Raw genomic sequence first — 23886 nt, 5'->3', positions numbered from 1 at the left:
CTTTTAGTCTGACCCTCTTCTGCCTTTGTGCACTAAAAGCACAGGCAAAGCACCCCTGACAGATGGCCACCCAGCCTCAATGTTAATAATAATAATAATAATAATAATAATAATAATAATAATAATAATAAAGAGGGTTAGAAGAGACCCTTTGGGCCATTGAGTCCAATCGCTTTCTGCCTTTGTGCACTAAAAGCACAGGCAAAGCACCCCTGACAGATGGCCACCCAGCCTCAATGATAATAATAATAATAATAATAATAATAATAAAGACAGTTGGAAGAGACCACTTGGGCTATTTAGTCCAACCCTCTTCTGCCTTTGTGTATCAAAGGCACAAGCAAAACACCCCTGACAGATGGCCACCCAGCCTCAATGTTAATAATAATAATAATAATAATAATAAAGAGGGTTAGAAGAGACCCTTTGGGCCATTGAGTCCAATCCCCTTCTGCCTTTGTGCACCAAAAGCACAAGCAAAGCACCCCTGACAGATGGCCACCCAGCCTCAATGATAATAATAATAATAATAATAATAATAATAATAATAATAATAATAATAATGGTTGTAAGAGAAGAAGAGAGCCCTTGGGTCGTTTAGCCCAACACCCTTCTGCCCTTGTGCCGTGGGGGCCGGATAAATGGCTTCAATGGGCCGCATCCGGCCCCCGGGCCTTAGTTTGGGGACCTCTGCTCTAAGAGGAAAGGACAAAGAAGAGAAATGTTTATTGTGAGAGGATATGGTAACAATGTACTAACTTACAAATGCTATGAACAGAATAGCTACAGAATATAGGTTTATTTACATTTACTTATCCTATACAATGCAAAATTTACTTATACTTGAATTATATTAAGTTATAATGGCATGACAATCATTGGTTTCAAATATTTTTAAAGGACACTAGAAAAATCAATATGCTTAATTATCAGGCATAGCTTACTTCCGACTGTTAGACACTGTGAGCAAACAGAGCATGGTGATAATTTCACATGCCACCAGCACACACCTAAAGCTTAGGGACAAAATGTTGGCCAAGATGGCCTATTCAGGAGGGTGTTGCTTTTATCAACTGACTTTAATAGGATTTGGTATTATTTAATTTCATACAGAATTCCAAGCTTAAAGACAGCAATTCCAAAGCATATATTGTATTTGCATTTCAAAACATCTGCCTCACTTCCTCCTCTTTGCAGTTTTTCTCACTCATGCCCTCTCTTCTATTAATGGTGCTGCAAATCAGCATGTTGGATGTAATTTTAAACACATTTACTAAGGAATAAGCTCATTTAACCAAACAGGATTTACTTACAGATAAACATGCTTACGATTGTGCTAACAGATAATAGTAACACAATCTAAGGCAGAACTAGCAGACATTCATTTTTAAACTCTCCTTTAACAATCTATATGCTTTTAACCTAAGGAAGCAGAGGGAAATTAAAATGTGGTGTACTGATCTGAGTGCAGGACTAAGACACTGGGAAACCAGGGTTCACATCTCTTCTCTATCATGGAAAACTACTGGGTAGTCTTGGGCAAGACACTCTACCTCAGCTTCAGGGAAAAGCAAGGGCAAACCCCCTTTGAACAAACTCTGCCAAGAAAAAAACATGCTAGTTTACCTTGGGGTGACTGTAAATCAAAAATGACTTGAAAGCACACAACAGCTACAGCAATTTTCTTTACAGAATCACAGGAAAACTAAGAATTTATGGGATCAGTGGCTATGGCACAGACAAGAATTAAAAGGAAATGAATCCTAAACTGCAATAATAGTTTGCCTGCAAGTGTAAGATAGTGAGCTGATAACAGAGAGTTTAAAATGTATCTGCTGCTTCTGTCTTAAATTATATCATTCGCGTAACTGGTAATATGCAACATAAACATTAAAAGAATGTGTTGTCAAAGGCTTTCATTAAAAGAATGCTTCTTGTCTCCTAAGCTCAGTAAATGGAGTTAGTTCTTATAGATGCCCAGAAACAGTACTTATGACCAATAATTCTGTATTTCCAATTTGAATAGTCCTTGTTAGAATAGACATCTGAAGTAGTCATTTTCCAGTTCCATTCTAGGAAATCCTAGCCTAGCTGGAATCTCCTCATTGAGGGGGAAAAGCCCTGCCATGCTTTTCAGTGTTGACAAAGCCAGAATATATTCCAGGGACAACTGTGTGGTCCAGTTAAACCCAGACAGAAGTCGGCTTGTATTGCATCTTTAATACACAGACTGTGGAGATTACAGAATACAGGGAAGCAACTCAGAGGGTGATCTTTTGTATCCTTCCAGTGGACTAATATGTTATTGAAGGATGTAGGAAAAGGCCTTCTTTGCTGCAGCACTCCAGTTCCAGAATTCTTTCCTCTCGGGACTACTGTTAGTGATATTTTCCTGACAAGTAAAAGCATGACTCTTTGCTAAAACCGTGCGAGCTTAACTGAGACTGCCAAAGCCAACTGTGGTTTAAAATTGTTTTAACTACTTGCGAATGTTAAAAAGTTTAATATTTTTTAAATTATTTTATTGTTTTAAACTGTTCCAATTGATTTTATTGTATACCATCCTATGATCCTTACTTGTTGGTTTTTGTTGTGTGCTGTCTAGTAGTTTCCTATTGAAGACAATCCTAAGGTCATCATGGGGTTTTCTAAGCAAGATGTTCAGAGGAAGTTTTGCTTTATAGTTTACCATATCTATGGGATCTATGTGAATTCTGAAACATTTAAACAATATTAAAAGAAACTGATTAAATTTAATGCACAGGGGTTTGGTGGCAGACACATAAAGATACAACAAATAAAAAACCACCCATCTAAAAGATGGGTTGAACCAAGAACCCTCTAGCATGAAGTAAGACAATTCCAAGAAATTGTTCTCTTAAGCTGATGTAGAAAAAACAGGGATGATGTCTTTCCTCTTTCATAAGCACTCCATCCAATTACCAGGGTGAAAACTGTTTTTTCTATAAAAGTGCAACAGGGCAGAGGATGTCTGCTTAAGAGTGAGAATCCTGTCTGAAACAAAACTCACGACATCTGGAACTGCTAAGAAGGAAGTCCCATACTGAAAAAGTCAGGAGGTTAAAAATGATAAGCAATCTTAGTAGAACACTGTAAATACAGGCAGTTGCGGAACATTTGGCACCCAGTGTTCAGCTTCAAAATCAAGAAGGGTAACCATTAATAACACATTTCTCCATACTACAAGTACATGGGTGTTCTGAATGGTGAATGCAAGAATTTGGCAACCACTTGTATTACTATGGCTACTGTACATTCAACCATCAGAGGATGTTACTGGCTCACTTTATGCATTGTCTGGTTCACACAGTAACTTTTCTTCTCACAACCATGTATCTGTGATGTGCACATCATCTTTCCACCTTCACTTCTTTTATTAAATAAACTGGGAAATGATATAGTGTATTATGGACCTGTTAACATACTGTGCTACATACCATGGCTATTTGCAAAGAGACGACAATTGTCAAAATGGGGAAAATACCATCTAGCCAGAAAGGGGAAATTTCATACTTCCCAGAGTTACTTAATACCTATGATGTCTCTGTATATTCATTCTACTCTGCAGCCCTTTCTTTTTTTCCTGTTTGTAGGTCTGTTTTAAGCAACTTTATAGGTTTAAATTGAAGTGTGCAAAGACTCCGGATTTTAAAAAAATCTAAGCAATCACTGAGTGGCCAAGAGTCTTTCCTGAATTATGCAGTTGAATAGGTCATTGTTTTTTCTACTTATATTGAAACCAATTATCCAGATCTATTATCTGGCTTCTGACCCATTTTTAAAATTTAAAAAGCCTTCATTGCACAATTGATATTAGGAAAAAGAGGAAGGAGTTACACAATTTAAACTCTTCTACATCTCTGACCACCTGCTGATAACATCAGCTATAATATTCTTATGAACCATTTGTTCATGTTGTGATCTCAGGCCACTAAACATTAGAGAACTTCCCACCTAGTTGAACAGTCAAATACGATAATGCAATAATAATAATAATAATAACTTTATTTTTATACCCCGCCCCATCTCCCCGAAGGGACTCGGGGCGGCTTACATGGGGCCTTGCCCGATACAACAATATAATAACAACAACAAAACAATAAAACAAATATCCCAACAATAAAAACATCAGCATCAATAAAACAGTCATTAAAATCAACATACAGCATAAAATGTTAAAAACAAGAGACACAGATCTAGGCCAAAGTGCAGAATATTCCAAAATGGGGAGAGGTAGTTTCACAGCTAAAATGGACAATAAAGTGCAATGTAATAATGGCAAAGCATCAACGATGGCGCTATTGTAGAATGGGCAGATAATGCAATAATACTAGGGGACATCTGCTCAGGTCTGCTGCATTTATGCCATGCAAATACAAAATAAGGTTGTGTCCCTCCAGAAGCTGCAACTACTTTCATATCTCACCACAGGCTATGGCACAACATCTGGAGGGCCACAAATTGCACCCCCCTGTTCTGGAGGTTTAAGTGTTATGTTCCATTAATGTTTAACATGCAACATTTGGAAATGGTTGTCTGAGATCTGGAGCAATATGTCATTAGCAAGGCAGTGACTGGTCTTCAACTTTTTTCCTTAAACAGGTGAGTACAACATGTATGAGCAGGGACTTATAACTGATAATTGACTAAACGAGGGCAATAAACAAAAGCTTCAGATTGGTAAAACTGGTTAAAAGAAATGAGTGTCTTGTAAATTCTGCATACACACACCTACATAGGACCATTCAGAGAGCAACAATGAGAAATTCCAGAATACAAACATGATCAGATTGTAGGCTTGATTGATTCAAACACTCAACTTGAAGAGAGAATGGACAGTGAAATCAGTTTCCATGTCCATTCAAGATTAAGCCATTTGAAAATACTTTATATTTCGACAGAGGAAAATCTTCTCCCATGAGGATGCTGGTTAAAATCAGGCATAATAGGGCAGTCTGCATAAGATAAATATCTTACGATATTATCCTCGGTAATAAGGATGTTAAGGGTTTTTACTCTGACATACCATGGAACTGAAATATATCTTCAGTATCTATAAGTGAAATGACAGCTGGATGCATGCAGCCAACTGTTCAGAACAGTACACACAGATCTAATTCAGAAGCATAATAAATATTGTTTCCTATCCTAAACATATTCCTAAATATGTAGAGGAGAGATGTATCTGCCAGTGAGAAGTGGAAGAGGAAGTAAAGTTTGCAAAAGGAAAGACAGCGCAGCTAAACTAGAAATGATGGGTGGAGGCTATGCTTATGCTAAAACAAAACCTAAAAAAGGAAGATAAGTTTCTAAACACAGAGACAGACTTCTTTCAGCTGCTTTAAGATCAACACAGGAAGCAACTGAGACAAATCAGAGAACATCCTTTCAGAGGAGAATCTTTTCAGGTATACTAGCCAGCAACTCCCCTCCCAACCAAAAACCAGAGTCAGACAGTCAATTCATATTGTGCTTCTCTTTGATAGGGAGGTCTGTGTAATACAAAGCAAGGAGAGATGTATAATTATTGATCAGTATATTCATATGTGGAAGTGTACATTATACTTTTTGTAGTTATGTGGTTATGTACATACCCATGATACATACACACTGCTCTGGCTGCATTCTGGTGCATTCTTTTCAGCTTTATTTAGGAAGAGTAAGTGCAAAAGCAATTCAGTAATGCACACATATACATATACTCATATACAAAACACTTCATCATGTAACGGTGTGTCACGCAACCCAATGGCAAAGCCTCATATTGTTACTGGGAAGTCAACATGCCTGAATAAGTGTTCGAATTAGTTCTGGAAGCATTCTTAATTCTTCAAGGCTTTGGGATATGACAGGCTATTAGTTAAATAAATAAACCTGTAATGTGTTATTTAGCACGAAACTATGTAGTAGTTTTCCAGGAGATAATCCGGCTTAGTGGAGCTCAGAAGTGATGAATCACAGGCAAGCAGTTATGCTTTGGATAAAGAGTGCATAACAAGGCCATATTTAAATGGCACAAGGGAAAATATTTCATACATGGAAACACTTCTAAGTTCCAGTGGTGTCCAAAAATTACCTTTCGGGGAAATTGCCTAAATAAAATTCCATAGGGTGCTTTTTATCAGTTATGCCATTGTGTGAGAGCTAGTGTGATGCTGTGGTTTAAGTGCTAGACTAGGACTCTGGGGACCAGGATTTGAACCCTGACTCAGCCATGGAAACCCAACAGGTGACATTGAAGAAGACACCCTCTCAGCCTCAGAAGGAGACGAGGTAAAGACAAACCCTCTCTCAATAAATCTTGCCAAGAACATCTAGTGGTGACATCACCGTAAGTCAAAAACTACTTGAAGGCATGCTATGACATCTGCAAAACACGCACTACAACAAACCACTTCATCTCTTCCAGCAGAACACCGGAAACCAGTTGGGGTGGGGGATGTGTTAACTTGGAAAAAATGTGGTTAGGACTGCCACTTCCACCACCCATCTGGGACCCTATACTTCTAAGAGTGCATCTACAACTTTAATAGTGTCAAACTGCATTCATTCTATGGATCGATGCTATGAACCATCAGAGTTATAGTTTGACATGGTCTTTAGTTTTCTTTGCTACAGAGTGCTGGTGCCTCAGCAAACTACATAGCCCAAGGTTTCATAGCATTGAGCTACTATGACATAAATTCCACAGTGTAGATGCACCCAAAGTCTCGATCCACTTGCTAAATGTATATTTAGTATTAAAAGTACAGCACATGATGGGTTTGGGCCAAGAGATGTTTGCTGAGCATTTACTATACTTTAAGCTTTATAAGTCAGTGCATAATGGGTAAAATTGTACAAAACTGCATTAAATTCCTACAATGTAGATCAGGCATGGGCAAATTTGGCTGTCTAGGTGCTTTGGATTTCAACTCCCACAATTCCACAATTTGGTGCTGAAGTCCAAAACACCTGGAGGGCCAAAGTTTGCCCATGCCTGGTGTTGATGTACCCTCAGACAAAGGATTCAGAGGAATATTTCACAATTCAAGTGGCATGACATTGCATTAATTCCTAGAATGTGGGTGCACCTTTCAAAGAATTGACTCCATTCTCTGAGGAGAAGAAGAGAAATCAGAGAGAAGAATAATTTCTTTTCATAGTGTGTTTAGTATTACCAGTCACCAGTATAACACAGTCTAAGGCAGAGCCAGCAGATATCTTTTGAAACTCTCCTTTATCAGCTTACTATCTAACACTTTGTCAATGAAGAACTCCCAGGATTCCATAACACTGAGTGATGGTAGTATGAAGCTGTGTTAATTTCTACAGGGTATACCAGGCATGGGCAAACTTCAGCCCTCCTGGTGTTTTGGACTTCAACTCCCACAATCCCTAACAGGTTGACACCTGGAGGGCCGAAGTTTGCCTATGACTGGTGTAGATGCACCCACAGGCAGAAGGCGGCCAGAGAAGAGCCTGGCAATTCAAATGGTATGAAACTGCGTTAATTCCAACAGTGTAGACCCATCCCCAGGCAAAGGCCACCCAGAGGAGCACCTGGCAATTCAAGTGATATGAAACCTCCTTAATTCCTACAGTACAGACCCACCCAGAGGTAAAGGGTGCCCAGAGGAGCAGGCTACGGGCCATTAGGGATTGTGGGAGTTGAAGTCCAAAACACCAGGAGGGCCCAGGTTTGCCCATGCCTGATGTAGACCCACCCACAGGCAGAAGGTGCCCAGAGGAGCACCTGGCAATTCAGGTGATATGAAATTGCGTTAATTCTGACAGTGTAGACCCACCCACAGGCAGAAGGTGTCCAGAGGAGCACCTGACAATTCAAGTGATACGAAACTAAGTTAATTCCTACAGTGTAGACCCCACCCGCTGTAGGAATTAACCTAGTTTCATATCACTTGAATTGTCAGGTGCTCCTCTGGGCACCTGCGTGTGAGTGTAGATCCCACCTGTAAGGAGCTCCGGTGGCGCAGTGTGTTAAAGCACTGAGCTGCTGAACTTGCAGACCGAAAGGTGCCAGGTTCAAACCCCAGGAGCTGTTAGCTCCAGCTTCTGCCAACCTAGCAGTTCGAAAACATGCCAATGTGAGTAGATCAATAGGTACCGCTCTGGCGGGAAGGTAACGGCGCTCCATGCAGTCATGCCGGCCACATGACCTTGGAGATGTCTACAGACAACGCTGGCTCTTCGGCTTAGAAATGGAGATGAGCACCAACCCCCAGAGTCAGACATGACTGGACTTAACATCAGGGGAAACTTTTACCTTTACTTATTCTCCGAAGGCCTGATCGCACAGCCAAGTTTTTACCTTTCAGAAGTTATTCAGCACAAAATTCCCTCATGGGTTTTTTCTATGTGGAAAACAATGTTTTCTGGACATGAAATAATATTTATGTGCAAGCAATTTTTCTGCACATAAAATACTTTTTATGGGGACAAAACACATGGGACAATTTTGCAGACTATTTCTTGAGTGACAGCAAACCTTGGAGATGAGCACCAACCCCCAGAGTCAGGCATGACTGGACTTAAGGTCAGAGGAAACCTTTACCTTACCTAGACCCCACCCGCAAGTAGAGGGCGCCCAGAGGAGCACCTGGCAATTCAAGTGATACAAAACTACGTTAATTCCTACAGTGTAGACCCACGCCCCCCCCCCCCGTCAGAAGGCGCCCAAAAGGCGCACCTGGCAATTCAAGTGGTATGAAACCGCATTCATTCCTACAGTGCAGACCCACTCTGACAGAGGGCGCCCAAAGGATCAAGGAGGCGGCGCGCCTGGCAGTTTCAAGGGGTCTAGGTAAGGTGAATCTGCATTAATTCCACAGTGTAGGTGGAGGCAGGCCTCCCCTCCACGCCAAGCCCTTTCTTACCTGATGAAGGTGGTCTTCCCGGTGCTGTACTGCCCCACCAAGAGCACCATGGGCTTGTTGTCGAAGTCGGCCTCCTCCAGGGCGGGCGAGTGGAACTCATGGAAGCGGTAGTGCTCCTCGAGGGGCAGCAGCTTCTTGGCGTAGAGCTCCTTCAGGCCTCCGGTCACCGTCTCCACCACGTCCTCGCCTTCGCCGGGCCGCGAGCGCCCGCCCTGCTTGCCCAGCCAGCTGAACATCTCGGCCGGCCTTGGCGGAGGGAAAGAATGGCGGAAAGAAAGGCCAAGCCGGCAATCCAGAGGCGGCCCCGCCCTTCCTGCCGACGCCTCTCCGCGGCCTCCTCTGGGGCGAGGCTCAGAGAGAGGCGGTCAGTGCAGCCACAGGCCTCCCCGATACGGATTTTCTCTCAGACATGGGCAAAATTGGGCCTTGCCGATGTTTTGGACTTCAACTCCCGCCATTCCTCACAGCCTCAGGCCCCTTCCTTTTCCGCTTAAGCGGCTGAGGGGGAAAAGGAAAGGGCCTGAGGCTGTGAGGAATGGCGGGAGTTGAAGTCCAAAACACCTGGAGGGCCAAGGTTTGCCCATACCTGCCATAGAATCATAGAGTTGGAAGAGACCCCGTGGGCCATCCAATCCAACCCCCTGCCAAGAAGCAGGAAAATTGCATTCAAAGCACCCCTGACAGATGGCCACCCAGCCTCTGCTTAAAAGCCTCCAAAGAAGAAGCCTCCACCACACTCTGGGGCAGGAGCCAGTCGGTTAAACCCTTGTGCCGGCAAGACTGGTGACTTGAAGGTTGGGACGCTGACCTGAAGGTTGCCGGTTCAAATCCAACCTGGGGAGAGAGCAGATGAGCTCTATGAGCTCCAGCTCCGTGCGGGGACATGAGAGAAGCCTCCCAAAGGATGGTAAAAACATCAAAAAACATCCAGACGTCTCCCGGGTAACGTCCTTGCAGACGGGCAATGCTCTCACATCAGGAGCAACTTGCAATTTCTCAAGACAGTCCTGACACTGGAAAAAAAAACCTCTGGGGCAGAGAGTTCCCCTGCTGAACAGCTCTCACAGTGAGGAAGTTCTTCCTAATGTTCAGGCGGAATCTCCTTTCCTGTAGTTTGAAGCCGTTGTTCTACGTCCTAGTCTCTAGGACAGCAGAAAACAAGCTTGCTCCCTCCTCCCTATGACTTCCCCTCACATATTTATACATGTCTCCTCTCAGCTTTCTCTTCTGCCGGCTAAACATGCCCAGCTCTTTAAGCCTCTCCTCATAGGCCTTGTTCCAGAAGCATTCTCTCCTGAAGTTTGAAAGGCACTGCAGACTAACTCAGCCAGAGAAGTCAACCATAGCAGAGCACTTGATGAACCAACCTGGACACAGCGTATTATTTCAGAATACAGAAATGCTGGACCACTCTAACAACCACCATGTCAGACTACACAGAAATCCACAAGCATGTGGGCAATGTCAACAGAAAGGAAGAAACCATAAAAATGAACAAAAGCTGGCTACCAGTATTTTAAAAATCTAGAATCAGGACAGTAAATAAAGAAGAACACTAAAAAATCTTGGAATTCCAGGCAGGAAACAATTAGAGCCAGCTAACACCTGTCAATGAAGGATTCCCCCAGGCAGGAAGCAGCCAGGCTTTGAGGCTGCAAGGCTATTCAGTGCTAATCAAGGTGGCCAATTGCAACATTCACACTTGTATCAAACAGACTAGAGTACTTTCTCCTGCCCTGGACATTCCACAGATATATAAACCTCACTTGCCTAGTTTCCAACAGCCCTCACAACCTCTGAGAATGCCTGACATCGATGTGGGTGAAACATCAGGAGAAAATGCTTCTGGAACATGGCCATACAGCCCAGAAAACTCACAGCAACCAAAATGAATTTCAACAAGGACAAATGTAATATATTTATTTTTATTTATTTAATTACAATATTTATATCCCGCCCTTCTCACCCAACAGGGGACTCAGGGCAGCCTAAGATATTACACTTAGGCAGTAAAAATGAAATTCAAAGATACAGGATGGGTGATGCTTAGCTCTTCAGCAGTCTATGTGAAAAAGATCTTGGAGTCTTCATGGACAACATGTTGAACATGAGCCAACAGTGTGATGCAGCAGCTAAAAAAAACAATGGGATTTTGGGCTGCATCAGAAGGAGTATAGTATCTAGATCGAGGAAAGTGATAGTGCCTTTGTATTCTGCTTTGGTTAGACCTCACCTGGAATACTGTGTCCAATACTGGGCACCACAGTTCAGAAGAGATATTGACAAGCAGGAAGGTGTCCAGAGGAGGGCAACTACACAATCAAAGGTCTGGAGACCATGCCCTATGAGGGGAGTCTTAAAGAGCTTGGTATGTTTAGCCTGGGAAAGAGGAGACATGATAGCCATGTATATGTGAAAAGGTGTCATAAGGATGAGAGAGCAGGCTTATTTTCTGCTGCCCTTGAAACTAGGACTCGAGCAATGGGTTCAGATTCCACCTGAACATTAGGAAGAACTTCCTGACCGTATGCGCTGTTCTACAGTGGAACTCTCTACCTTGGAGTGTGGTGGAAGCTCCTTCCTTGGAAACAAAGGCTGGATAGCCATCTGTCAGGGAGACTTTGATTGTACTTTTCCTGTATGGCAGGGGGTTGGACTAAATGGCCCATGTGGTCTCTTCCAACACTATGATTCTATTATTTCTATTCCACCCTCTCTCCCCATGAGGACTCAGGGTGGTTCACAACAGACAATGGCAAACATTCAATGCGAAATATATATACACGTACATACATATATATACACATGCGCGCACGCACGTGCAGGCAGTCCCCAAGTTATGAACAAGATAGGTCCTATAGGATTGTTCTTAAAATGGAATTTGTTTGTGAGAACAGATATATTTTGAAGTGTAACACCAACCAAAAATATGTACTTTTGTATAGCATAGGGATGGGTAAATGCACTTGTGATGTTTGCTTTGCTCTCTATGCCCCTCCCTGTTCAGGAGATTTCACCTCACTTTCTGGCCCTGTGATCATTGGATTTTGAAAAATGTGGCTTGTTGTGGAAACAAGGATCAGAGATAAATCTTCAGTGGAGACCCTTTTCCCCATGATAACTCTTCTAGAAGTGGATTTCCCTTCCGAGGGGTACATTTCTTTTACTTCCTGTTGTCTCACCCCTGTTCTTAACTAGGAGTCATTTGTAAGTCTGATGTTCATAACTCAGGGACTGCCTGTATCTGCTTTGAATTAGATTATATGACAGTATAAAAAAGCAGATAATCTGGATACAGAAACTGGGTTATATGGCAATGTAGATCCAGCCTGGAATTCTTAAATAACAGGCAAAATGGAGGAAATAATATTTCAGATAAAAATAAGATCAGTTTTTAGTGGAAATGAACATTTAAGTTTGGTGTTCTGCAGCATGAATAAGCCCACACGTATGTTAGTGAAATTCATGATGTTGAAAAGTTTATTTATTGTCATTTAAATACAATTATTGTCATTTAAATAAAATAAAAATAAAATTTAAATAAAATACTGCATCCACAAAGCTGCTTTTATAAAACAGTAAAACTGTTACTTTAAGTTACAATGGTCTTTATTTTTCTTAATTTGCTTTTAATTACTGCATTTCAATATTAAGATCAAGTCAACACAGTGTTTATGGCAAATAATAATAATAATAATAATAATAATAATAATAATAATAATAATAATAATTTTATTTATTACCTGCCACTTCTGATGGCTCGAGGCACGGTACAACAAAGTCAAAAACATATGAACATGAAATATATAAAATAAATTACGTAAAGACACACAAAATATAAAAACTTGCACCAGACAGATAAAGAATTGACATATTGTAGCAATCGAATGTGAATCAAAACTCATGATTGAAAGTTGACTAGGTTTAGATTATTGTTACAGTATTGGGCCTATAACTCAAGCAGCCAGAAACCATCTACCGTTCCCCATGGTCATTTAACGAGAAATCTTGGATTATTAGAAGAGTTGAGTATTAAATTAGTACGGTGTAGCTAAAATAGATTAGAAGTTTGGGTGAGCTATGACCTTTTCTTAGACAAGGAAGACTCAGGGTGCATCTACCACTCTAACTCCCATGACTCAATGTTATGGGATCCTTGGAGTTGAAGTTTTACCAGATTTTCTCTGTCAAAGGTGACTGATGCCTCAAAAACTACAAATCCTAGGATTCCATAACATTGAGTCATGGCAATTGAAGTGGGGTAAATTGCATTAATTCTACACTGTAGATACGTCCTCAGAAGTGCTTTGCCATTAGCATCCTCTGTAATGTAACTGAGAGCAGCTGATATTCTTTGGTGGTCTTCTACTGAAATACTAACCAGGACTGACTCTGTTTAGCTTCCAAGATCAGATGGGATCTGTGCCATCAAAGTATATAGGCAATAATCAGGATGTTGTTTACACTTATCTCTAACAACAGTGATTCATTAATTGGAAATTATTTTATTTGGAACTACCTCTGCCCCTTTTTCTAGTGGAAATTATGAACTGCCATGATATGAATCATGTGAAACATTGTGACATAGCTAGTGTTGAATCATACATCTTTTCCTCCAATTCTATTATATCAAACTTCCTTTTATTCCCTTTCCATTGCTACCATTTGATGTCTAGGGCATCCATGCAGTGGTTACCGTTCCCTCCCAACCCCCAAAATGTTCTGTATTTAAAGCTTCTTGAGCAAAGCACCTTTACACTATGGTAGTTCCAATTTGTAAGCCCATATTTATATATTTATGTATGAGGGTGGGTCAAAAAGCTTTGCCTCCTGTGTCATAAAAACGTTATGAATGAACATATAACAGCAGACGTTCTTACAGATCATAGCCTGAGCTTTCCTCTACACAAAACCATCAATTTATACACATTTGCACCATTGTTTAACCCAGGCCTCAAAACATTTTGGAAAAATTCCGGGATTTGCTTAGTGACCCATGATTTTAAAGCTGTTTTAACATCATTCAAGTCATTGAATCTGAAACAACAGATTGTCTTTCTGGACCTCTGAAAGACAACGTATGTATTTTCAGATTAAATGACTTGAATGACATTAAAACAGCTTCAAAATCATGGGTCACGAAGCAAAATCCGGAATTTTTCCAAAATGGTTTTGATGCCTGGGTTAAATGTGTACAAATTGATGGTGACTATGTTGATTGGTAGTTTTGTGTAGAGGATAGTTCAGACTATGATCTGTAGTAACTTCTGCTGTTATATGTTCATAACATTTTTATGATGCAGGAGGCAAAAACTTTTGACTCACCCTCTTATAAACTAACTAGGAGTGACCCAAGACAGTTTATTATTTGAAGTAGATAAGCAAATGATCCTTCCACCTAGGTCAAGACTCACATGTTCCCTTCTTATGGGAGGGCACTGGGTCTGAATGCAAACACCATGTTCCCATTTCTCAAAATATATTTACTGTTGCTAGATAGAACTAGTTAGATCCAGTAAATGAGAATGTATGTACACAAACAAAGGTGCAGCCTGTTCCCACTCATTTCATTTTCTTTTAAAAATCATATTACATCAAACAAAGTATTTGTAGGAAAAATTGTTGTTCATGCATAATTTATACAGAAACAATTGAACAATATGTAAACATATCAAATTGGTTGGAAAAGTGCATACATTCTAGAGTAAAGAGTTGTATCTTTTTTGATGTAATGCATACATTGAACAAAAATACAGCACCACAAGCTGTACGACTATCTGTATAATATTTTATTCAAAAGTTCGTTGCTACTACAACTAATTTAGAGCACTTCTAAATAGGTTCAGAGTAGAAAATTTGTTTCCATTTCTTGATCACTCTTGCTCAGTTGCTGATACAGGTTAAATATCTCCTATCCAAAATGGTTGGGACCAGCGATATTTTGTATTTCAGATTTATTTATTTATTTGGATTTTGGCCTACCTGTATTTGCATATGCTATGTAATGAGCTATCTTGGAGATGGGACCCAAGTTTAATACAAAATGTACTTATGCTTCATGCCTGTCTTAAAATATAGACTATAGGTATTTTCATACAATATTTGTAATGATTTTGTGCATGAAACAAAATTTGTGCACCTTGATCTAGCAGAAAGCAAAGATTTCTCTGTCTCAGCCACCCATGTGGACAGTTTTGGATTTTAGAGTATTTGGGATTTCAGAATTTTGGACAAGAGTTGCTCAACCAATATAGAAAATATATTCTTTAAAATAGTCTTTATAATTTCATTCTGGAATGAGTCCTGTAGTATTTCTGAACAAAATGTAAAACCTTTGCTGAACACTCTCTCAAATATGATCACTACAGGTTATAAAGCAGCTATCTCTTATGCTGCCTTTTCCGTCCCACAGCTGCATGCAAAGCCTTCAATAACATATCTTTGTTGTTTAGAATGTTATATTCAGTTAGTTTAGTTAGCTTTTCAAAATCTTCTTCAGGATATCGCAAAGTGTATACATTGTAAGGACCAAGAGTACTGGTAAGATCAATGTCACCATCTTTCATTTCCTCAGGACTTCGTTTCACACCTATAATTGTAAATAAGAAGAAATGGTTATTCTTTTGTCTTGTCCAAATTATGTATCTCAGGTTATCATCAGTTTGCCGGCTATGAAAGCGTGCTGCAGCAGAAAGACTGGCTTTGTGTTTTGAAACCCAGTTGTCACCTCTGCCTTGGACTTAGGAATGGGCAACTTGGGGCCATCCAGATGTTTTTGACCTTCAGCTTTTCTCAGTCTATACAGCAGGCATGTGCAAACTTCAGCCCTTCAGGTGTTTTGGACCAACTCTCCCATTCCATCATTCAAGGAACCAAGTCAGTCACAATGAAATGAAATCCAAAGGCACACTAGCCATGATGCAGACTTACCTGGCGCTTTGTACTCTCTGAAGGTGTCGCAAACCAAAGGGAAAAGCAGCACTAAAGGAGACTCAGGGCCTTCTTCTTCTCCCAGCAAATAGCACTCCTTTACGTGTTTTTCTGTTTCATCTCTTGGAACATTTTTGGGGAATGGGATTCCTTGTTTTAAGAAGTAATCTGAGGCCTTTGACAGGGGCTATATTGAGGTTGAGTAAATATAAAAACAGGATGTTAGAAGTTGATCCTTTCACAAAAGGAATGAAGCCAGAATCAAACTTGTACCCACTATGTAGCTCATACTTCAAATAAGGTCCATCTTTATCTTACTTTGCTTGCCTCATTCATAGCTCCAAGAACTGAGTCCCACTGATATATTCCATAAGCACTGCAGAGTTTGTGCCTTGTCCATAACTAGGTGTGCAATTTAAGCAAATCTCTCATAATGCCTAAGGCCTTCGAAATTTTGTCTCAATGTGGCTTATATACCATAGTTATAGAAATTCTATAGGCATCACAGGATGAACTATTTTTGCTATTAATCATCTTTTTTAAAAGGTGAAACGTGCCCCTAGCATTGATCGAGTCATGGAAATAATGTTTGGAAACTTCCTAGAAAGACTTGTTGCCCTATCTTACAACATTGATTTTGTCTGATCTTTATTTGATTTCTGGAAAATTTATTTTTGTTCTTAGTGGAATGCGTGAGTATCTTTGATGCTTAATTTGTAATTTCTAATCAGTGATTGCAGTAGCCAAAGCAAGGGATTTTTTCTTCATAGTAGAAAGGACTGCCAATAAAGTTTTCAACTGTACAGGAGACTTTGGCTTCCCTAATACCATTTTTGTAGACAGGATGTGATAACACGAAATAATGATATTTTCCTGTGCATTCATGTATGTATTTTATTTTGTGTTATTGTAATTGCCTGGGCTTGGCCCCATGTTAGCCGCCCCAAGTCCCTTCGGGGAGATGGAGGCGGGGTACAAAAATAAAGTTGTTGTTGTTGTTGTTGTTGTTATAAATAAAAATAGTGGAATATTCTTTTCTTCTCACTTTCTTCACTTTAAACAGTTGTTATCTCACTTTCATCAGACAGGAAATAGTCAGCAAAGACAGACAGCATTTGTCATTTTCTTCCTCTCATAGCCCTCAAGTTGCTGATGGGAGAGGAGGAAGCAGCTGCACAAAGAAGATTTCAACGGAAGAGATGGCAGTGAGTTCTGACAAACAACTTCCTCTTTATATCAGAGAAACAGAAATGAGTCACAAGAGCACATTAGTTATGCACAATTATTGCTATATATATATAAGAACTGTGAATCTTCTCACCAGTAACTGTGATCCTGAGCTGTAATTTAAATGTATAATTAAATCAACTTTTCTCTCTGGTCTCATGAGTGGTGGATAACTGGTATCAAGGGAAAATGCAGTATCTACTAAGTAGAGATAGTCTTCAGATCCTGTCAACTGGTTTGGAAAATTGTCAAGATCACAGTCTAAAAGAAATGAAGTTGTTTTTAAAAGCAGTGAAAATTTTCTCTTTGCAGAAAAAAGTGAATGAAACAGAAAGCATAATGTAGATTCAGTTTGTCTTTACTTCTATACATGTAACTTTTCAAATGGTTATCTATCCAGCTGCCCTACTTAGTAAGCCTCCTGCTAACTAAGTAGCTAACTAGGTTAGGGATCCAGAACCCTCCCTGTTTTCTCCCTTTCCCTCTTTCTTTCTTTTAATACTTTTCCCTCTGGAAGAAGAGCAATGAGTGGGGCTCACAAAATGACGAGGAGAAGTACTATGCCATTTAGCCAATCGTCTGTTTATGAAGAGGAGTCATCAGTGTTCAAAGGAAAGCAAAGGTACCCGAGGCCGTCCAAGTACTTTGATTACAACTGCCATCAGTTCCATCCAGCATACCATATGGCAAGGAATTCTATGGCAGTACAGTTCAAAATATTTGGAGGACCAATCTTTGTCACCTTTGCTTTAAAGCAGTGGTGACCAAAGTGCAGTTCGTAAACTGTACATGGCCCCCCATAACCACTAAGGATCATTAATTAAAAAAAATCATCCAAGTGCATATTGACTGCCTCTGGGCCTTTTTAAAGACCAGAGTTGCCAAATTCAGTAAAGTTCCAGGTCCTGAAGTTTTGGAGCCAAAAACAGATTGATTGACAACTCCTACCACCTCATTGCACAAGGAGAAATTAGTGTCCTGGCACATTTCCAGAACACTTTCTTCTCCGAGCTAGCTGGACAACATCACATGAAGCCCAGTGGGGCTTCATGGACAGTGTGGTAGAATGCTTACCTCAGAGATTGGAGATTCTCTGTGTTCTATAGACAACAACAGAGCCAGCATGGGGGGAAGCCACACAGTGTGATGGGGAAGCACCTCTGTGGCCAAGGCAGGGTGCAGGGCAATAGGATTTCCCTGCAGATTTGCCACGGAGCCCGGCATATCACCCTGTGCACCCTCATCAATGTGATGAGGTCCACTGTGATGTCATTATACATAATGTATTAAATAGCAACTGCAGTTACAAATAGGCTGTCATTCAAACATATGCATATGCACACGTGCATAGAACATATTTCTCTGTTTGGAAATTGATAGTTAGAGCTAGCTAAGAAAAGAATGAACAATATAATATTGAAAATGAAGAACAATTTTAACCAACATAAATTTAACAGTATTTAAGTGGAAGACCCCTGGGGCCATCCAGTCCGACCTCCTTCTGCTATGCAGGAAAAGCACAATCAAAGCAACCCCATTAAGACCATTGATAATAAATTGCTCTCTAGATATCTGTTGTGATAAAAACCATTTATGTGCTCAGTGTTAAGAAAGAAACTTGGATGGAAGCCATCCTATGAAAGATTGAGAAGTCCCTTGCCTGGCAAAGGGACAAGAGTAAGCAACAGTCTATCCAGGTAGATTGTCCCTGCCATCTTTCAGACTGGCAAGGTTAGCAAGGACATCTCCTTGTCTCTAGTCTGTTGCAAGGATGGGGGGAGGAACATTGAGGAACCAAACTTCTCTATCCCTATTGTAAAGGCTTCTTGCAATGTCTAGACACCAGACATTGGCCATACAAAGTGTTGAAAGGAAAAGTTTGTTAAAAATGAAGTTTTCACAATACCTTTCCACTTAGAAAAATCACTCTCTAGATATCTGTTGTTCATTGGGCAGCCCTTCAGAAAATTAGGGATAACTGAAACAGCAGGTCGCCACATTATAATATCTTGAAAAACATTGGCAAGACTGTTTGGAGGACACTCTGTACGAGTAGGTAGAATATATGCCTCATTAGATACATCTGAAGAAGAAACAAACAAATAAAATAATTATATTTTTATTAGCTTTTGACAGTAACAATTTGTTTTGTGATTTTTTAACGTTGATTTTATCCTTTTCTCATGTTATCAATGCTTCCTAAAAACCTTCCTATTGTCTTTATTCTGGTTAAAATATCAAATTAGAAACCCCCCAGTGGTGCAGTGGGTTAAACCCTTGTGCAGGCTAGGACTGCTGACTTGAAGGTTAGGTTGCCGACCTGAAGTTTGCTGGTTTGAATCCAACCTGGGGAAAGCGTGGATGAGTTCCCGTGGATCAGCTCCAGCTCCATGAGAGAAGCCTTCCAACAAAGATGTTAAAAACAAAACATCTGGGCATCCCCTGGGCAACATCCTTACAGACGGCCAATTCTCTCACACCAGAAGCGACTTACAGTTTCCAAAATCGCTCCTGACACCAAAAAAAGTTCTTCTGGGATAGTCCACACATTTACTTTCCTCATATGAAGGAAGCTGGAAAGAAACTCCACCTTATGGTTTCTTTATGTCACTGCTTTTATTGTCTAAACTAAAGCATACAATTTTTCTGTGTTATGCAGAGCAGCTTTCCATGGTTTACTCAATAGGTACACCAAGACTACAGCTCCCATTACTCAACTACCAGTGTAGTTGGCTATGAGAGCATGGACATAATGAACCAAAAGATGGGGCAGGGGAAAGCTGATACAGAGGGTTTCTACTCAGGCCATTGCACTGTATGTCATGTGCCTCACACGAAGAGATACCACTAATAGGAAGACATGGTACCATTCTTGTGTAGATATAGCATTTCTGGTGCCACTTTGGGTTCTGCTCTGGGATACAGGTGGCAAATAAATTAAACAAACAACTTTCATCATTAGATTGATGGATTGATTAGAAAGGTATTGACTGACAAGTGTTACAAATGCTACAGGGGACAACTATGTAGAAATGCCATCATTTGGTTGTATTCCACCCTGAACTCTTTTACAGTGCAATTCTATTCATGTCTACTCAGTGTTAAATTTCACTGGGTTTAATGAAGCTTATTCCAAATAGGATTTAAGATTTACTCCATGTAAGAAAAAAGTCTTATCATGTTTGTAATGATTGAGAGTGCTAAGGTGATATGATACAAACATGCTTTGAAAATACATGCATTGAAAGAGTCAGAGGGTTTTGTGTGTGTGTGTGTGTCGGGAGGAACTTGAGAAACTACAAGTTGCTTCTGATGTGAGAGAATTGGCCATCTGAAGAGACGTTGCCAAGGAGATGCCTGGATGTTTTATCATCCTGTGGGAGGCTTCTCTCATGTCCCTGCCTGAGGAGCTGACAGACGGGAGCTCACCCCGCTCCCTGGATTCAAACCGCAGACCTTTTGGTCAGCAGATTGCCAGCACAAGGGTTTAACCCATTGCACAACCAGGGCCTCCAATCGGAGGTGGTTGTACCCCTCAGCTTATAGTTAATGGAAATCCTAGATATCCGTCTTTGTAATTAATTTTGAAGAATTTGTCTTATTTGTTGTGCTATAATTATACATCACCTTTTAGGGAAAAAAGCCCCACAAAGGTAAAGTAGACCAAATAATAATAATTGGGTGCTGTGCCAAAAGATCTCAGCCGGCATTTGGAAACAATAGACATTGACAAAATTACGATCTGCCAACTGCAAAAAGCCACCCTGCTGGGATCTGCGCGTATCATCCGAAAATACATCACACAGTCCTAGACACTTGGGAAGTGTTCGACTTGTGATTTTGTGATATGAAATCCAGCATATCTATCTTGTTTGCTGTGTCATAATAAAATAATAATAATAATAATAATAATAATAATAATAATAATAATAATAATAATAATAATAATAATAGCAGCAACAGACCATATCCTACATATCTATCAACTGCATTTCAGATGGCAGTAGAACATATAGCACAATTTCTCCAGCAAGTCCTAAAAGGTCAAGGCAATTTTAATTCAAGATCAGGACAGAAGCCAATTTCAGAAGAATTTATTGTGAATAATACATTATTGTAAGCTGGGAGGTAGAAATTTCTCATTAATGGCATCCTGGTTACTTAACCATTAAAATCTGCATCCCGCCTTTAAGACCTTGGTTAAAAAAAATTATCAGTACATGCTTCTAGAAGGAAATGGAAGTGTGGTTAGCTTTTCACTGCTGCTGTTTTTATTTTTAACAGAATTTCAGAAAACATTTGTAATGTATGGTTTTAAATATTTGTAATTTAGACATGCAATTCTGTTTTTTTTTTTTTTAAGGTAAGTAGTTTTAGGTGTTTCAGGTGATGTGATTTTAATGATGTCAGAATGCAGGAGGACAATGCAGGTAACCTCCATCTGCATTAATAAACAAAATATCAACTTGCCAATCTCAGTTACTCTCTCTCTTGTCCATGCCTCCCAAAAATCCTCTGAACTCACAGTAAGGAACCAGACATCCATAAGACTCAATGAAAATACACTACTCCAGATTCCTGTGATGTGCAAGAAAAGAAATAGGAGTAATTCATGAAGCCTTACGCATTTTGACTAAGGTAATAATAACAACAACAATAACAATAATGATGATCAATTTTGGTTCTCTGTTAGTTCATCATGTTGAGCCCCCAAGAAATTATTGGAGAATATCACTTTCCGATTCTCCAGAGAATATTCAGTAAAGTGGTTCTCACAGAACAGTACCAGACCTACATTAAACCCACTCCGAAGCGGGTTTAAATCCGCACACTCCGGGCAAACAAACAGGTTTTCCCTTGAATTGTCCCCATTGCAGAATGGTAGTTACTGTGCTGGAATGGGGTGACCACAACTCCCCCCAAACCTTAAAAATAAAAAACCCTTACCGGGCTGCCATTAGGGTTCTCTGGAGCTTCCTGGAATGCACCAATGACACGTGAGGAGGCAGGGGCCATTAGCAATTTGGTTAAGGTTTTCTTTCGTAAAGCTTTTGGAGGTGGGTGAGAAAGGGCAGGCACCATCTTGCATCCAGGAGCCCAAAAGATGCAAGATGGATGTGTGGACTGACCTCTGGGTAGTCACGAGACCATAGCCCCTTAGAACCACGCCTTTCAGAAAGGCCCGTATCTAATGGGCTATCACATTAATTTGGGACAAAGCAGGGTTTTCCTGCTTTGTCTCAAATTAATTTGCTTTTACTGGAGGCGTCCAAATGAGAGGTGTGAGAGCTTACGCATTTTAGGCCCTGTATGGATTGGCCCACAGTTTTGCTATCAGCTAATGAAGTGGAGAATATCCGCTAGATAGTTCTCTTGGTTTTGCAAAGACTTTCCCATCACATTTGCATAAACACATGACACCTTCTGTTAGGAAATTGAGATAGATTTATCGTTATAAAATAATTTGTACTGAGGTCTATGCAGCATATTTAGCAAAATTCTGAATTGATTCAGGGCAATGTGTAGAAGATTCAGATCAGATTACATTGGCCCTTTATATTTCTAAAGCAAAACAGATGGTCTGGAGTTTTTGGAACATTCTTGATATTTTGATGTCAAAAATAAGTAAGGTCCCATTTACACTGTTATATAACATCCAGATTATTTGCTTTGAACTGGATTATATGGCAATGTAGACTCATATAATCCAATTCAAAGCAGATAATGTGGATTAACTGTTTTGATAATCTGGATTATATGGCAATGTAGAAGAGACCTAAAACAAATCTAGAAAGAATTATTCCAACATGCCAGTTTAAGAAAAATGTCAAGATGGTGGAGGAGAAGGTCTTTATGTACGTACAATTCTAACATGCGTTTTAGAGCAGAATATCATCTTAATTCAATAAGCATAGTATTTGGGAAGAGTTAGTGCTAGTTATATAATCAGTTATCTCCAGTACCTCTTCGTTCATTTACTAGATTCCATTGTTAGTAGCAGATTAGTGAGAAATGTGGTGAGGATTTGAGAAATGTGCTGATGGGCACATAAATTTGCTCTCTTTGAGGGCCCTTCTACACTGCCATATAATCCACATTATCAAAGCAGTTAAATCACATTGTCTGCTTTGAACTGGGTTATATTAGTCTACACTGCTATATAATCCAATTCAAAGCAGATAATCCAGATTTTATATGGCAGTGCAGAAGAGGTCTGAATCAGTGGGATTTATATAATTTCGGAGTTTAATTTGCCTAGTTTATTTTAATTTGGTTGTAGTCTAGCTAGGACTAAAAACTGGACTTAAACACTATATATACATTCAAGATATATATAGAGAGCGGGGGGGGGGGGGGGGGGGGGGGGCGGGGAGGGAGAGACAGCTCTATATATAGAGCAAGTGCTATAAAACTATCTATCATCTTCCAGAGCTGTGTGTACTCATGTTTCTAAAAACCCAAGTAACCTTCTAAAGAAAAGGATTAAAGACCTGGAGCTGAAACTATTTGTCATACAGTCCTGGTATTTAGGGAAAGTTACTATAATGGAAATTTGCAGTCAAATTACCTTCTAAGTAGCAGATTCGTGATTCAGGAATTTTCTTCATCAATTGGCCCATGAAGAATTCACTGCCAAAATATTCAGCAGGAATGTAGGCACCATATTTTTGAAATCCTATTTCATATGGCGTAAACTCCATCCATTCTTTAAAAAAGAAGATAAAGAAATTATGAGTGTTGCACCATGGTTGTTTGATGAGAAAGTCTGTTAATTTTTAAAATAATCTTGTGTAATATTTAACTGAATTGTAACAAGTATATATAAAACATG

At 39.9% G+C, this 23886-nt stretch overlaps 2 protein-coding genes and 1 long non-coding RNA gene across 3 annotated transcripts in view; 1 reads left to right on the top strand and 2 right to left on the bottom strand.

Annotated features, from left to right (window-relative positions):
- The window catches only part of ehd4 (EH domain containing 4), a 29950-nt gene extending 20579 nt beyond the window's left edge, over positions 1 to 9371 (bottom strand). The window contains exon 1 of the mRNA XM_003214570.3: positions 8898 to 9371. Coding sequence (XP_003214618.2) covers positions 8898 to 9133 — 236 coding nt within the window. The 5' untranslated portion in view covers positions 9134 to 9371. The remainder of the gene's footprint in view (positions 1 to 8897) is intronic.
- On the top strand, positions 8618 to 23359 carry LOC134295467 (uncharacterized). Its single transcript, XR_010002048.1, has 3 exons — positions 8618 to 8824; positions 15548 to 17032; positions 21582 to 23359. It is a non-coding gene; the product is annotated as an uncharacterized LOC134295467 (long non-coding RNA).
- The window catches only part of LOC100561608 (cytosolic phospholipase A2 epsilon), a 45167-nt gene continuing 35946 nt past the window's right edge, over positions 14666 to 23886 (bottom strand). The window contains exons 16-21 of the mRNA XM_016992060.2: positions 23623 to 23760; positions 21525 to 21632; positions 18961 to 19137; positions 17149 to 17315; positions 15828 to 16014; positions 14666 to 15486 (exon numbers count right to left, since the gene is read on the bottom strand). Of these exons, the coding sequence (XP_016847549.1) occupies positions 15278 to 15486; positions 15828 to 16014; positions 17149 to 17315; positions 18961 to 19137; positions 21525 to 21632; positions 23623 to 23760 (986 nt within the window). The 3' untranslated portion in view covers positions 14666 to 15277. The remainder of the gene's footprint in view (positions 15487 to 15827; positions 16015 to 17148; positions 17316 to 18960; positions 19138 to 21524; positions 21633 to 23622; positions 23761 to 23886) is intronic.

The sequence above is a fragment of the Anolis carolinensis genome, chromosome 1, assembly GCF_035594765.1.
Source record: "Anolis carolinensis isolate JA03-04 chromosome 1, rAnoCar3.1.pri, whole genome shotgun sequence".
NCBI classification, from domain to species: domain Eukaryota; kingdom Metazoa; phylum Chordata; class Lepidosauria; order Squamata; family Dactyloidae; genus Anolis; species Anolis carolinensis.
The sequence above is the reverse complement of the archived record's forward strand: the minus strand, read 5'-3'. Positions and strand labels throughout refer to the sequence as shown.